General features: G+C 46.4%; 3 protein-coding genes across 6 annotated transcripts; 2 read left to right on the top strand and 1 right to left on the bottom strand.

The window, feature by feature from the left end:
* The first annotated feature begins 406 nt into the window (after positions 1-406).
* On the top strand, positions 407-4,426 carry LOC112883941. Of its 2 annotated transcripts, none has more exons than XM_025949213.1 (4): positions 407-869; positions 1,421-2,432; positions 3,221-3,369; positions 3,943-4,426. In XM_025949213.1, the coding sequence occupies exons 1-4, from the start codon at positions 613-615 to the stop codon at positions 4,037-4,039; spliced, it is 1,515 nt and encodes a 504-aa protein (XP_025804998.1). In that variant the 5' UTR covers positions 407-612; the 3' UTR covers positions 4,040-4,426. The 2 variants fall into 2 exon arrangements, with proteins under 2 accessions (XP_025804998.1, XP_025804999.1); XM_025949214.1 differs by having other exon boundaries at positions 3,221-3,454.
* Positions 4,427-4,612: 186 nt separating this feature from the next.
* Positions 4,613-6,638, bottom strand: LOC112884638 (pentatricopeptide repeat-containing protein At4g02820, mitochondrial-like). 2 transcript variants are annotated; one of them, XR_003227143.1, is made up of 3 exons: positions 6,329-6,638; positions 4,839-6,183; positions 4,613-4,767 (listed from the first exon to the last, which is right to left on the bottom strand). XR_003227143.1 is itself a non-coding variant. In XM_025950092.1 (2 exons), the coding sequence occupies exons 1-2, from the start codon at positions 6,605-6,607 to the stop codon at positions 4,927-4,929; spliced, it is 1,536 nt and encodes a 511-aa protein (XP_025805877.1). In that variant the 5' UTR covers positions 6,608-6,638; the 3' UTR covers positions 4,613-4,926. The 2 variants fall into 2 exon arrangements, 1 of the variants encoding a protein (XP_025805877.1); XM_025950092.1 differs by having other exon boundaries at positions 4,613-6,183.
* A 395-nt stretch (positions 6,639-7,033) lies between these two features.
* Positions 7,034-14,138, top strand: LOC112884637. Of its 2 annotated transcripts, none has more exons than XM_025950091.1 (12): positions 7,034-7,236; positions 7,355-7,652; positions 9,463-9,649; positions 9,733-9,782; positions 9,931-10,023; positions 10,124-10,212; positions 10,298-10,376; positions 10,726-10,808; positions 10,954-11,032; positions 11,104-11,830; positions 12,608-13,223; positions 13,580-14,138. In XM_025950091.1, exons 1-12 carry the CDS (start codon positions 7,205-7,207, stop codon positions 13,710-13,712), a joined length of 2,466 nt encoding a protein of 821 aa, XP_025805876.1. In that variant the 5' UTR covers positions 7,034-7,204; the 3' UTR covers positions 13,713-14,138. The 2 variants fall into 2 exon arrangements, with proteins under 2 accessions (XP_025805876.1, XP_025805875.1); XM_025950090.1 differs by having other exon boundaries at positions 7,035-7,236; positions 7,352-7,652.
* The last annotated feature ends 460 nt before the right edge of the window (positions 14,139-14,598 follow it).

Raw genomic sequence — 14,598 nt, 5'->3', positions numbered from 1 at the left:
TAGCAAAGCTTTTGAATGTTTTAAATTGTTTATCGAAAGATTTGTCTTAAAAAGTTAATGTATTAGAGAATTCCTGAAAACATATCGTAGTATTCCAAAATTTAATTCACAGTAAAGCTCCAAGAAAATGGTGCATTGTTACATGTTAGAGCTCCGATCTAAAATGATGTGTTGCCCCCTGTGTAACATTTGTGGATAAAACAGTACGCGATCTATGATGGGTGGAACACAAAACAAAATTTTGTTGACGGGCAAAGCACAAAGAAAATTATCGAAATCATGGGAAAAAAGAGAAAAAAGGTCGAGAAATTTGCGCCGGAGAAAACCTAGGAGGAGTTGCTGCCGACCGCGACCACTTGAAAGCGGCAGCCGTCCCCACCAAAAAGCCCCCAATCTTGTCGCCTTTTCCCCGCCGTCTCCTCCCCTTCTCCCCCAAATTTTACCATCTCCCCTCCGCCAACCCAATCGCCTCCAAAACCCCCGGCGGCAAAACCCTCCATTTCCGCCGCCTCCCCCGCCCTCTCGTCTTGCACTTGCGGGGGCGCCTCGCTCTCCCCTTCGGCGCGGGGCTCGCGTCGCCCTCGCTTTTCTGCGGCCTGGGAGGAGGGGAGGATGCAGGCCGCGGCCGGGAGCGTCTCCTGGGTCGCCGCGCAGCCGTCCGTCCTCGGCCGGTGCGGCGGCGGCGGCGGCGCGCCGTCCGCTTCGTTCAAGGGGAGGGCTGGCGGCGGCGGCGGAGGAGGAGGCGCGGGCGTCCGCGGGGTCGGCGTGGTGCGGTGCTGCGCGCGGGCCCAGGCCAAGGAGAAGCGGCCGCCGCGGGTGCGCAAGTCCAAGGAGGAGAGGAGGGAGATGGTCGAGTCTTTCATCAACAGGTATCGGACCCGTATATCCTACTTGTATTCGCTTGCTAATGTCGCGTGTTGTTGCATCACGGCCGCACCTCCTGTGTTTGGAATTACGCGTCTGCAGTGGATTGTGTTGGTTTTCAGTATCTCCTTTTACATTGCTCACTATGGTTTGTCACTGGAATCAAGTGGAACTGCTGGTGTCTCTTAGTGGTAGCAGGTAAAAGACAGCATCTTAGAGTTACAAATAACTTTCCGCAGCCAATCCCCCCCCCCCCCCCCCAAAAAAAAAACCTAGAATGCTGGTTCGTTTTTAGTGTACATAGAAGTCACCAATTTGTGGCTTGGAGAATTAAAAACATCTGTTCTGGCTACCTGTGTGACCGTGTGCACAGGCTCCATTTAGCAGGATTGCTAAATGATTGGATTTGCTCATCTCCCAGTCAATGCGTATAGCCTTTGGATTTACTTCTGATCTTAATTTCGTTTATGTGTGTCTGTTGGATGAACGTCCTTTGGGCTATAATGGCGGTTGAGAATTATGTAATCTAATTGGCACTGTTGTTGTCCTGTTTCAGCTACCGGGTATCGAATGATGGAAAGTTTCCGTCAGTCAACCTTACACACAAGGAAGTTGGAGGGTCCTATTATATAGTTCGTGAGATCGTGAGGGATGTCATCCAAGAGAACAGAGTTCTTGGTCCTGGTGGTTTGGATGCTACGGCGCTGAGTTTTGAAGATTGCCCTGATTCCTCAGAGGTATCCATGAAACATGAATTTGGTCAAGACACTATAGAGAGCTTGGAAATGTCTGATAATGGACAAGTTGGTAAGTGTTCTGTGTCAGAATCATCCAGCAGCGAGGAATCATTTTCATTGCAAAACAACTCCATCAGCACTGAGATACTTCTGGGGTCATCTAATATTTTAGAGGTTGGTGTTCTGAAAAGTGTAGTCCAAAATGGGAGTGCAGCTGGTGCAACATTATTGGAGACAAACCTTGAGAAGCAAGATGAATTTCCATCTGGGGGACCAATTGAGGTTAGCCTGAATAGTTCCGAAGAGCAAGATCCTTCATTTGCTCATGTTTCTGATTCTGATAAAGACATTGGTCTAAACAGTCAGGCGGATGCACATGAGGGGGTGGGCAGTATTGTTACTGATAGAGTTATTCTTTCCTCAGAATCTACTGCTGTTTATGAAACAAATGGTGCACTTTTGAGAGAGCATGGGACATTACCTAATGACAGTCATGATGGCTCAAATGATAGTGTTGTTGATGATGCAAATGTTCTTGCGGCAACCAATGGTGTTCTTCAAGAAAAGCAAGAATCTTTTCACGAGCATGTTCGATCAAATGAAAGTGTACCGGTTGATGATGTTCAGAGCTTAGATGGCCAATCTAGCATTACAGTATCTGCTAATTCCATAAATGGTTTTAACTCAGAGCCTGAAGTCACAAACAAGACTATTGAAGCTTCTAATGAACGCAGTCTGCAAGATGAGCTTGAGCAACCATTGCTTGATACTATCTGTGATCAGCAAGAAAGCGGTGGCAGTCCTGTTTCTCATCCAGCATTGGATACGAAGGTTAGCCAAATTATTTTCTGTGAAAATTGTGTAATATGCAGCATCTTTTCTTCTAAACGGCATTTATTGTTTTGCATGGCTTTTATCTGTTGTAGTATGCTATAACACCAGACAACAAAAAAGTGAATAAATAATATGCCTGTTGGTGCGTCATATATCCGAAACTGATTTTGTGCCCTTCTGTTCATATTTTGATTGCTTCTTGTAATTGTACTGATGGGAATGCAATCCACACTACACGGCATCAATAGTGTTGGGCATGGATGCAGTCCACACTACATGGCATCTCTATCGTGGGCATATGGGCTTTGATTTTGGTAGAGCTATTTGTCACATGCAGCGTAGTTATGTCGACACTGGATTTATTTTTTCTTCTGCCTATCTTTTGGAAATTGATTTTGAGCAATCAAGAGCATTAATTCTTACCTCTTGGCTCTAGAGTTTGCTGGAAATGATAAAGCTATTCGAAGAACAGCTGGAATGTTTTCCCTACCTGCCATACCCCAGCCCCTCAGTGACAGCTGGAATGTGTTGGCTAGCTAAATTCTTCTTGTTTGGTTTGTTGCCAAGTTATTTTGGCTGGGACCAAATTTTGTTGTTAGCAAATTGGGCACTCACAAAACACAACCTTTTCTGCCTCTTATTGTTATAAATTTCATATGACAAGGTGTTAAACATTTCAATTCCGGTGTAGTGATCATTTGCGAGCAAAATGACATTGCCTAGAGGTATGCTCTATTTATCTGTTGTTCAACATGTCTGATTCATTCTGTTCTGTATCTTTATAGGGACTGCTGCACACAGAAGTCCAGCACAGTGTGGTAGAGGTAGATGAAAGTCAATTCAAGAAATCAACATCTGGGGTTACAAAGGAAGAGGTTGAGGCAACTGATGCCAGGCATGAACAAGGAACGAGCACCACAACCACGATCAGCAGGCATGCACTTTGCCTTCTAACTTTGCGTTGCATGCTTACTGTTTATAATTTCCTTCATATGTCGCAAAAGGCGACAGTATATTAGGTAAGTCAATGCTTCCCCATGGTTCTTCCTAGCGCTTATTATTAGAGTTGGATATCTATTAATTGCAACCTGTAGAAGTATTTTTCTGATCATTGCACTATATCAGAACAAATTTCTAGTTCCATGATCCTCGTGAGTGTGCCTGCAACATTTTAGTGCAGTCGACCCGGTAACTCTTGATTTGTTCAGAATGGCTAGTCAAATTGTTGATTTGGCCATAATGTCTTGCATTAAATAACATGCTAGTTGGTAGTCCACTATTATCGGAATAATGCTCAGATAGATTTGCTTTTTCAGCAAGACAGGGATCTTTTAGTTCATGCATTATTGGAGGTATTCTATTCCTGTCTTTATGGCATTTCATAGTTATGCCTAGGGGCTGTATGGAACCATATTCATGACACCAAGAACCTTTTTTCACCCCCCAGTTGAGCACTCATGATACTTTTCTAATAATTGAATATTCTGTTCCTGGTTATGGCCTGCAGGAGAACTTCAAAAGTGCAGCAGAAGAAAGATGACAATCTATTCTGGCTTGTCCTTAGGGCATTTGTTGTTGCTATATCAAAAATCTGGGCAAAGTGAACAATGCAGAGAAGGCAGCTTATGTGGAACTAAAGATCAAGATGCATCCTTCCTACTGGAAAACAAGAACTGCTCCATAGAGTTCCATTTCTACCGTACGAATATATATGCTTCTTTTGTGATGCAGTTAGGCTATTTATTAGAGGAGAGACATATAGTTGGTTTAGTTTGTAGTCGCTTCCCACTGTAGGTGTAATGTTTTGTGGTCTTGGTCAGCTGTGTGAAACATCTACTACAACTAAAATGGATGGCATGCGCTTTTCTTGTAAAAGGTGCAAGACCTCTGTTATATTATCTGAAATTTGCGGAGCTATTCTGGTACTCGCCAACTGAACGGGCGTTGGCTTGTTTCTATTCTGGTGAAATTTAGCTTGGATTTACCTCTGATCGATCGTGGTGCAGCATTTTATAACATCCTTCTGTCAACAATTATATTTTGAGTCATGGGGCTATGGCCATACAAATTGAATATAGTTTACACTTTCGGAGACAGAATTATTTTGGCAATAACTTGGGCTTCCGTTGCCCTTATTTCCCTTGCCCATGCCGTTTATATTAAGAAAAGATGAAAAATAGTGTAACGCCTACTCGGTTAAACATTGAGCAAACTGTTACAAGCTTTAGATCTTTTTGGTTGATAACATTAGGTTTGGATAATCTAGAGGCAGAATGATACGCATCTGTGGATCAACATGGAAACACCAAAGCCATTATATCGTGCTTCAAAACTAACAACAACAACTACAACAACAACTTAGCCTTTTGTTCCAAGCAAGTTGGGGTAGGCTGTGCTTCAAAACTAAATGCTTGCTATTTGCACTGTACTTGAAACTGAAGTGAGCAGATACACATTGCATCCTGAAACATCTCTTCAACTAGCAGCACATCTAAGACATCAACGTTGAGACCTCCCCAATTGGGTATTTGCTCGTCAAACTCAACAGTTTCCTGGTCTCCTCATCCATTGTCACCTTATCCTGCTCCATGCGCTCCTCAATTATCAGGGGCATCAGCTCGGCCTTCGCATAAGTGTGCAGGACCGAGTTGTACATCTCAGTTGTGACGTACCCCGCATCCCGGAACATGACCAGGATCTTCTCTGCAGCTTCAATGTCGCCTGTCTTTTCGACATGCGAATAGATCGCCATGGCGATCTCATGGTTCGGTTCCCATTTCTCCACGCTTGACAGGGCCTTCTCCAGACATTCAAGGACCTTATCTGTCTTGTTGTTGCTGAGATAACCCCACACGAATAACTCCCAGGTGCTGTAGCTGGGCTTAACTCGTTTCTCCATGATGTGACTGAGAAAGCTCTCGGCCTTTTCAATCATGCCATTCTTGATGTAATAAGAAAGGATTGCGTTTGGGATCCGGGAATCGCGTGTTCCCGAAGCTGATTCCCATTCCCTGTAAATGTTCTCTGCTTCTGCGATGTCGTCAAACCTTGTGAGCGATGTGAGCATGCACTTGTATTCAGTGTCGCTGAACTTCCTGAAGATCAATTTCATTTTGTTCCATACCCTGTCCAAGTTTCCTCTATCTGACAAGCTTGCATACAGGGTGAGGAGTGACGAGTAGGCAGCTCGCTCCTTCTTGGATGCCCTCTTCTCCATCTCAACCAACGCGTCTCGCCCTTTGACATGAAGCCCGGCATTGATGTAAATGCTTGCCAGCAAGCTGAAGGTCATCCAATCAGGAACAACCCTGTCATCCTTCATCAGATCAAACACCTTCTCCGCACTCTTCACACTGTTCTTCTTGGAGCAGTAGGTCAGCCAGATGTTGTAGGTGACGAGGTCCGGGACTGTGTACCTCCTGAGCTCCTTGATCATCTCCGGCACCCGCTCCAGCTCCCCGCTCGCCATGTACAACGACATCATGTGGTTGAAGGGCAGCGCGCAGGTGAGATACCCTGCCCGGGACATCTCCGCCAGCATGGCCTCGGCCTTCTCCCTTACGCCGTGCTGCACGTACGCGTGCAGCAGGGCGTTGCATGTGGACGGCCCCTTGGCGCGCTCAGGCATGTCCTCGAAGAACTTCTCGGCGCTCGCCAGGCCCCGGACCTTGGCGACGAGGTCCAGGTGCACGGCGTGGTCCCCCGGCAGCAGGCGCATCTCCGGCTGGGTCCGCATCCATTCGCAGATCTGCATTTTCGGCGCGTGTCGGGTCGTGTCAGGTACAGGAGTCAGGCCGGCAATACGTCGAGCAGGTGGCGGGCGGGAGCCGAGAGTCACCGCGGCGACGGCGCCAGCGGCGGAGAGACGGTGATGCTGGGAGCGCGCGGCGTACCTCGAGGGCGTGCTTGAAGCGGCCGTACTTGCGGAGCTCCCGGACGACGCGGTTGAGCTGGTACTTCTGCACGGTGCGGCCCTCCTCCGCCCAGCGCCGCAGCACCACCACCGCGCTCCGCTTCGGGTAGATGAGCTTCAGCAGCCGCTTCCCGAGCGTGTCCCCCCTCCCCGCGCCTCCGGCCCCGCCGCCGCCGGAGGAGGCCTCCGGCGCGGCCGCGGAGAGCAGCCTCGCGGTGGCCGCGGCGGCGAAGGGGGACGCGAGCCGGCGCGCGAGCATGGCTTGGTCGGCGGGCCGAGGCTTCCTCGTAGGCCGGAGTTCATCGTCATCACAGGGCGTGGGGTGGGCCCATTTGTCCCAAAGACCGGTCACAGGCTGAGGCCCACGAAAGCCCAAACTTTAACTGCCCATCTGTCCGTAGAAGCCCAGCACCTAGTCGGCGACTCCCTTCCTGGCTTCCCCTGAAAACAACTAACAAGAGCCAGCGAGACAGTCACCCGGTATTCCGCAACTTTACGAGGGTCTCCACGCGAAAACACCCAGAGCTACACGCAACAACAGGCTCCAGCCGTCCTTGGCTCCTTGCCCACCGAGAGTCTTAGTCTACAAAACCCCACTCCCCCAGGGTCCCATCCGCAAAACCACCCCCACCCTCCCCTCCTCCTCGCCGTGCTCCTCACCCTCTCGCCTCTCCGCCGCCCGCCTCGCCCGCGCCTCCAAATCCAAACCCAAAATCCCACCAAATCCCCCCCGAATTTCCCCCAAACCGCGTCCAAACCCCCCACCCCGTCCTCCCCCCGAATTCGTTTCGAAATCAGACCGACGCGACCGGGGCTCTGGCCGCCTCGCCCGCCCCCCCGCCTGCCTTCGCCTCCCATGGCGTTTCACGTCGCGTGCCCCATCACTTGGTAAGCGCCCTCCCCTCCTCTCTCTATCTCTCACTCTCCCCCCCTCTCTCTGTAACTCTCTCGCGCTCTGACGGGCGGGTGGTGTGTCTCCCTCACTCCCCGTGTTCCTCTGCAGCAGGAGGGTGTGCGACTGCGAGCTAGGGTTCGGCGCCGCGGCGGCGAGGGAGGGCGGCGGTGCCGCGGCGGCGTGGGCGGGCGCGGCGGCGGCGCTCGAGGGCTTCCTCGCGGATCCGTGGCTGCTGCGGCCGCCCGGGGCCGGGGAGGGGGATGGGGCGACGGTGCAGGTGGAGGTGCCGCCGCTGGACCCGGGCCCCGAGGACGGGGAGGGCGACGCACGGAGGGCGGCGGCGCAGCGCGGCGCCGACGCGGCCGAGGACTTCGCCAGGCGGCTCGAGAGCGGCGCCTACGGATCGCCGGTCAGCGGATCTGTCCATCTCTTCCACCTCCATAGCTTCGTTGGCTGCTTTCTGTTTGCCCTGGCTAGGGTTCGCGCTTTAACGCTTGCTGCGTGGTGTGGGGTTCGCGGGTGAGTCTCGCGCTAGTTCTGTGTCTAGCGCGGCCTAGCTCGTCCAGGAGTGTGTGTAGAACTGTAGATGTGGGGAGCTCGTGGGCTGTGGAAGTGTGGATTAGTGGGAATTATGGTGGGAGAAAGTACCCTGGTTCGCACATTCTGTACGTGTCTTTTTAGGACCATGTAGGTGATGAAAATGATGTTTCTTTTGGGAATTTTTGGCAGGTTTTAGGGCTGGGATTGTGTTCGACTGTTCGTGCGGGCAGGCAAATTGCTCCGTTAGTGGGTATTGGTGCGCTCGTGCGCAGCTGAGTTTGCTATTTGCTGCTAGGGGATCTTTGATGCCCTTGCTAATGCCGATTCCGCGTTGACTGTATTTGCGCTGGCTATTCCAGTGTTTGCTTTGTTGTTTGGGGCTTTGGGCTGTCCATGTGTTGGGTCAGCTGTAATATGTAGTTCAGGGTTTCGGGTTTAACGGTCGAACTGGGAAAGCGTTACTAGCATTTAATGAGGGATGGCTGTATGAGGATAATATTATAACGCGTTTTCATGCCTGTTGAGCTTTCATGTTATCTGGACGATTTAATGCTTCCTAGATATTACATGTGAAACGATCGGTTACATGCATGGTGCGTATGGGATGAAAAAAAAGAGTCGTTCTTGGTTATAGTGATCGTGCGCATACACGTGTTTGTCCTGTTGTGTATGGCGCTGCTCTTAGATGTTACCTAGGACTTCATGGGAGAAATGGTTGAAGTTCCTTAGAAGAGCTCTGGAGTAGCCATGCAGGTTCTGTGCTACAGATAATCGTGTATGTTACTATAAATGAACCTAAGCTTTAGAAACAGCCACACGTGTTGCGGAGCAAATGAACATAAGGTTTAGAAACAGACCTGTTTCTTGTGGAGCTTCTCATGAACTCTACTCAAGTTGATTGTGCTGTATGCCTGTTTGACTAACCTTGCAGAAACATGGATAGCTGCCCCTGTTCGATACATGAGTAACTCATGTGCAAGTAGTTTATTATTTCTAGTTCCACTGTTTATTAAAGCCCTGTTTGTTTCAGCTTATGGCCGATTTTGAAGACTCGATTTTGAGAAATCCAAAAGTCAGATGACTCCCAGAATCCAGAATCGAGAATCCATAATCAGCTGGATTCTCGATTCTCGATTATGGGAGCCATCTGACTTTTGGATTTCCCAAAATCGAGCCTTCAAAATCAGCTAGAAGCTGAAACAAACGGGGCCTAAGTCTAAACAGTACTTATAAAGTTTCCACAATAGACTATTTTTTCTCATTTGTTTTTGGCTCACCACATGATGCAGTAATGCATAGGGCCCATTTGTGAGGGCTTCGGCTAGCTCCAGCTCCTTCTGACAAAACACTGTTGACTGGAGCCGGTTTCCTCTCACCTCTCCCCTCCCTCTCTGGGAGGGGAGAGGTGAGAGGAAACCGGCTCCAGTCAACAGTGTTTTGTCAGAAGGAGCCGGAGCCGGTCGGAGCCCTCCCAAACGGGCTCTTAGTCCTTGGATACAGCTTCTGATCATCTTGGCAAGTTCCAATTGCACACGATGTTACTAGCCAATTTGATATTTTAGGCTTTAGGCTTTTGCTTCTGTAGTTGATGCTAATAAGGAGTGCTACCTTTCCATTTTAATGTATTCTATTTCCATATCGGCCCTCACAATCTAAAAAGGCCCCTTCCATTTTTGCAGGAGGCAGAAGGAGATGAAGATGAGTGGGACCGGGAGGATCAAGGAAATGCTTCTGTCAAGGTTATGTGCCATTTGTGCTGTTTTGGAGAAAATGAGGGCAGCACAAAAGCTGCCAAAATGCTTCCATGTAAGCTCTGCAACAAAAGATATCATAGAAACTGTTTGAAAAGCTGGGGGGAGCATAGAGGTAATACAATTTTTTCCCTTTTATTGTCTCTTCAGCACCTATTCATTCTTGTACATCATCTGATAGATTAACCCTCCTCCTAGATCTTTTCCACTGGAGCTCATGGGTCTGTCCATCTTGCCGCAGTTGTGAGGTCTGTTGTCTCTCTAGTCGCATCATATTATCCTTAACCTATACATTGAATTTGCATCTTTAAAGCATGTAACGCTTCTGATACATGATGGGTAGCACTAGCTTCTGTACTTGATTTTCTGTTACATCAATACTTGCCATCTATATAGGTATGCCGGCGGCCTGGTGATCCCAATAAGTTGATGTTCTGTAAAAGGTGTGATGGTGCTTATCACTGTTACTGTCAGCAACCATCACACAAGGTGAACTCAATGTGTACCTTACCCCTCCACCACAACCCCTTTGGTATAGATTGCATCTGCTTCTATTTGTCATCATTGAACACTGAATGTGATATTGCAGAATGTTACCCATGGACCATATTTATGTCCAAAACATACAAGGTGTCACAGCTGTGGATCTGGTGTGCCTGGTAGTGGCCATAGCACAAGGTACTGATTCAAAACTTCTTTTTTAACTGGTATGGACTTCCTGATGTCTTGCACATGTTGTAACGCTATGAATTTGGATCTATAGGTGGTTTTTGGGGTACACATGTTGTGATGCTTGCGGACGATTGTTTGTGAAAGGAAACTACTGCCCGATTTGCTTGAAGGTATCCCCCTTTCCTGTTACCTTTTTCCTTGTATAAGTACTACGTTCCTAACAACAGAAGTATTTATTTTAGCTTTTGGAATTTACCATACGCTGTTCAATTTTAGGGATTTGAATTTTACTTGTTTCTGCCCCGCTGCCTTTCAAGATAGTGTTTGTGTGCTTGAGATGTTGAAGTGATGCAAATTATTTGTTTATAGTTTGAAGTCTCTTTGATTGAGACTTGGTTACATCTTTTAATCAAAGTTATATGGAGTAATCTTGGTTCATATGTACCATAATATTCTGTTTTCATTTTATTGTCATGTGCTTATATAATATACTCTGTTTTGGGTTCCTTCCCTTTTCAGGTTTATAGAGACTCTGAAGTGATACCTATGGTTTGCTGTGATGTTTGTGAAAAATGGGTGCATATTGAGTGTGATGGCATCAGGTCTGTACAAGTGTGAACCCTATGTCTGTTTGAATAATTGTACTCATTGTCTCCTCTGTTTCAACTATATGCATTGCCATCCTTTCCAATCCCTTTTCTTCTTGTTGGCTTTATGTTTTATACATTCATTCCATATGTTTTGCAGTGAGGAAAAGTACCAACAGTTCCAAGCTGACCAAAACCTTCAGTACACATGTGCGGCATGCCGCGGCGAATGCTCCCAGGTGATAATTACTTCTGTCATCATGCCCCACTGCTATATTGTGTCATCTAACACCCATTTTGCTATCTTCAGATCAGGGACACTGAGGATGCAATTCGGGAGCTTTGGAAGAGGAGAGATGTTGTTGACCAAGAACTTATGGTTAGCTTGCGGGCTGCTGCTGCATTACCTTCTCTTGAAGATGTCTCACCATCGTATCCAAACTCGGATGAAGATAAACCTGCTCCATATGTATTGAAAAATGATGGTAGGAATACTTTAAAGTTTTCATTGAAAAGCAACAGTAGTAAGGCTCCATCAGATACACCTGAGCAAGAGAAGATTGTTTTGAAAAGCTCCGGGTCGAATAAGAAGCCTTCCAAAAAGAAAGGTGGTCAGGGTAATAAAACAGACGATGGCCATGATGAGATATTTTTGGAGAGAAGGCACGATGCTAAATCATCAAATAGCCGTTTGGGAGATCAAAGTATAGATGGTAATCATGATAGGAGTCCTTTTAAGAATGATGGTAGTGCTTATATTTCATCTTCAACTCGAAGTTCAGAAAAGAATTTGAAATCTCCATCCATGAAAGCTGTGGCAAACAGTGCTGATATGATACCCAAAGTCAAGATTAAAGGCAGTAAGGTTTCAGGTTTACATTTCAAAGATGCAGGTGATGAAAGTACTCCCAAGAATGATACTGGGAAAGGTACCAAGTTGGTTATCCATCTTGGTTCACGGCACAAAACCAGAAGTGGCTCTCCCAAGTCTGAACTGTCCAATTCTCAAAAAGAGCAAGATATGGGTTCGATACATGGTATGCACCCCTTTTTTGGAAGCTCAGCACTTGCCAGTTCAATTTCCCTGTTATATTAATACATGTGTGATCATGCTGTGTCTAGTAATTTTTTTGGCTGCTTACAAGGAATATAAAAAAATAGAATGACTTCATACACTTTTCCTTACTTGAATTTACTGCACGTTAGAACTATAGCAGTTCTGTAATTTTGTGGGAGTTCCATGGTATCCTTTGGAATGGTTTTCTTCCGTTGTTCTGATTGAACTTCAAGTGCATTTAAGATTTTCATTTCTCAGTAACTTCTCGCTAGATCTGCAGAGTTTAACATTTAAATCCTAGCATTTTTGCGAAACTCCTGTATATTCCTATCAGTGGCTTAAGAATTAAGATATAAGCCCTTTCCTATCAACGGGACTTTTTACTAGTCTCAGATCTTTCCCTATCCTGGCAGTCGGAATTGACATGTCCGTGACCCTTGTGGTTGTGCATCAGTGGCCCTAAACATAAATTGCGATTTCATCTCATATGCACTAAGTTTCTGGTAGCTTTGCAGTCTTCCTGTAATTCTGCTGTACCCATTTCTAATTTCCAAATTTATTGCACTCTCTATAACCTTATGTTTTTATATTTGTGAAATTATTTTTAATTCTTCATTGGATATTGATTGCATTTTAAATTAGTTACTTAAATCTTTGCTTTTTGGTATGCGCGTCACGAGTTATCTGAGTTTATTTCTAGCTTATTACCTTGATGCTATGGTGACTAACCGGGCTTCACATTCATTGTCTCTTTCAGGAGGGAAAATAGATGTCACAAGCCAGCTGAAAAGCTCAAGGAGTGAGATAAAAGAGAAAAGTGTAATGAAGCTAGTTAGAGAGACCGGGACACAGCAAAGAAGTAGTCTTTTGGGAGATCTTGGTACCTCAAAAAAGCATGCAACTGGAAAAAGAAGCAATGCTTTAATCTCTGGAATGGAAAATGCAAATGAAACTGGTACAAGAAACAGATCATTTGGACTCAAACAATCTCATTCCAGTCAGGTGAATGAGAACCAGGGAACTGCTGCTTTATTTTCATCCGACTCTACTGACAACTTGAAGCCATCATTGCTGAAACTTAAATTTAAGCGTCCCCATTTTGAGCAGCTAAACACCCAGGCCTCTCAACCAGAGGAGCCAGCCACGTGGGCTTCTCAGCAAGAGGAGCAGTTAAATGTTGCTAAAGGCCAGAGATCAAAGAGGAAGAGACCTTCAATGGAGAAGGTGGATGATTCAGATGGTAAGATTCCGGCCAAGAGGCATCAGCAGAGCACAGATGATGAAGTGATGGACGCAAACTGGATACTGCGCAAGTTGGGCAAGGATGCAATTGGAAAGAGGATTGAGGTCCATCAAGCTTCTGATGGCAAATGGTTCGTTCTTCCTCTAACATGTTTTCTTATTATAGTTTTGTTTGTTATATTATCCTGCCAACAAAGCCTATTGCCATTTGGTTCAGTAGCAGATCTAACTTTATCCAGAGCCTATTAACTGAAATGCCATGCCCCAGTCACACCTGCACTTAATGAAGCATATGAAATTGATTTGGCCTGAGGTCCTCTATATCACTAGTAAAAATATTAGCTATATCGGCGTATCATTTTTTGTTATCCGATGGTGGAGCTTGCATAGTGGTATAGTAGTGCTCAGCACATCGTGTACCTCTGATTGTGCTTTTTTTTGCTGATGACTGACAGATGACTCAAAATACTATTGTTCATCTTGGCAGGCACCAAGGTGTGGTGGCAAATGTCATCAGTGGCACGCTGTGTATTCAATTAGATAATGGTCGATCTGATAACTTGGAACTGGGGAAGCAGGCCATTCGCTTGATAGCTGGGTCAAAGGGCAGGAAGCGATGAAGCCTTCCCATATTGCAGTTTAGGCCATGTTCTCACTCAAAACTCATTGCCATGAATGCAGCAGGCAGAGTCTTGGCACCTGCTCAAGCGCAGCAGTGCGACCGCTGCTGTTCATGGCAGGTTCTCCGCATCTCATCGCCTTTGCTGACTGGACGGGACATGGAGCGCAACATCTCCTGTTGCGCCATGTTTCGCTAGCCTAGCATGTAACAGACTCTTTAGTTTTTCGTGTTGGTGCTGTTTGAAGCCCATTGGCTTCCATTAGATTCTAGCAGCATAGGTAAACCAGAGAGGTTTTAGATCACCATGGTGCCCATGGGTTGTAAAAGGAGCGGGTAGCGCCGTGCCAGGATTGTCGTGTACATGTAGCTGTCAGATGATTTTTTTCCCCGAATAATTCGTTGGTGTTAAATTTTGACCTGTCTCTTTGAGTTTATGTTGTTGCATCGTGATTTGTGGCTAAACTGTAGCATACGTGAAACTAATTTGGCAGCGGACACCTATCAACAACACTTATAGTTACGTTCTGAAGAAAGAAGGCAACAAGCACAATGTTAACTTGTACATATGACTTGCTTCTCACCATCTATTCGAAACTCTTAGTAAAAGTTGAAAGCTAACAGCTAAATCATACCATACCATATTACTGGCTAGATTGAAACTTTTTACAAAACCTAAAACGCGGACAAAATAGACTGTCTGTTGACGCAGAAACATTGGATTCTCACGCCAACACATAGATCTCCAGCAGGTAAACGTTACAGGTCTTGATTGCTCCGTTTACGTAGAAGCACACGACTAGTTTTCGAGCAAAACAGCAAAGGATGAAGACTTCGTTTTTCTGGGTACACCACTAGTTGTCCTTCTGTCACTTTCTTACCTGGTT

Source organism: Panicum hallii, chromosome 3 (genome assembly GCF_002211085.1).
Source record: "Panicum hallii strain FIL2 chromosome 3, PHallii_v3.1, whole genome shotgun sequence".
NCBI lineage: Eukaryota > Viridiplantae > Streptophyta > Magnoliopsida > Poales > Poaceae > Panicum > Panicum hallii.
The sequence above is the reverse complement of the archived record's forward strand: the minus strand, read 5'-3'. Positions and strand labels throughout refer to the sequence as shown.

Excerpts from the sequence above, each read along its gene's own strand:
- LOC112883941 (XM_025949213.1), top strand. The coding sequence starts at position 613 with ATGCAGGCCGCGGCCGGGAGCGTCTCCTGGGTCGCCGCGCAGCCGTCC. Across the intron at positions 2,433-3,220 it reads ATCCAGCATTGGATACGAAG|GGACTGCTGCACACAGAAGT; the intron begins GTTAGCCAAATT and ends GTATCTTTATAG. Across the intron at positions 3,370-3,942 it reads ACCACAACCACGATCAGCAG|GAGAACTTCAAAAGTGCAGC; the intron begins GCATGCACTTTG and ends TATGGCCTGCAG.
- LOC112884638 (XM_025950092.1), bottom strand. The coding sequence starts at position 6,607 with ATGCTCGCGCGCCGGCTCGCGTCCCCCTTCGCCGCCGCGGCCACCGCG. Across the intron at positions 6,184-6,328 it reads GCTTCAAGCACGCCCTCGAG|ATCTGCGAATGGATGCGGAC; the intron begins GTACGCCGCGCG and ends CCGAAAATGCAG.
- LOC112884637 (XM_025950090.1), top strand. The coding sequence starts at position 7,205 with ATGGCGTTTCACGTCGCGTGCCCCATCACTTG. Across the intron at positions 9,650-9,732 it reads AAGCTGGGGGGAGCATAGAG|ATCTTTTCCACTGGAGCTCA; the intron begins GTAATACAATTT and ends CCCTCCTCCTAG. Across the intron at positions 9,783-9,930 it reads CATCTTGCCGCAGTTGTGAG|GTATGCCGGCGGCCTGGTGA; the intron begins GTCTGTTGTCTC and ends CCATCTATATAG.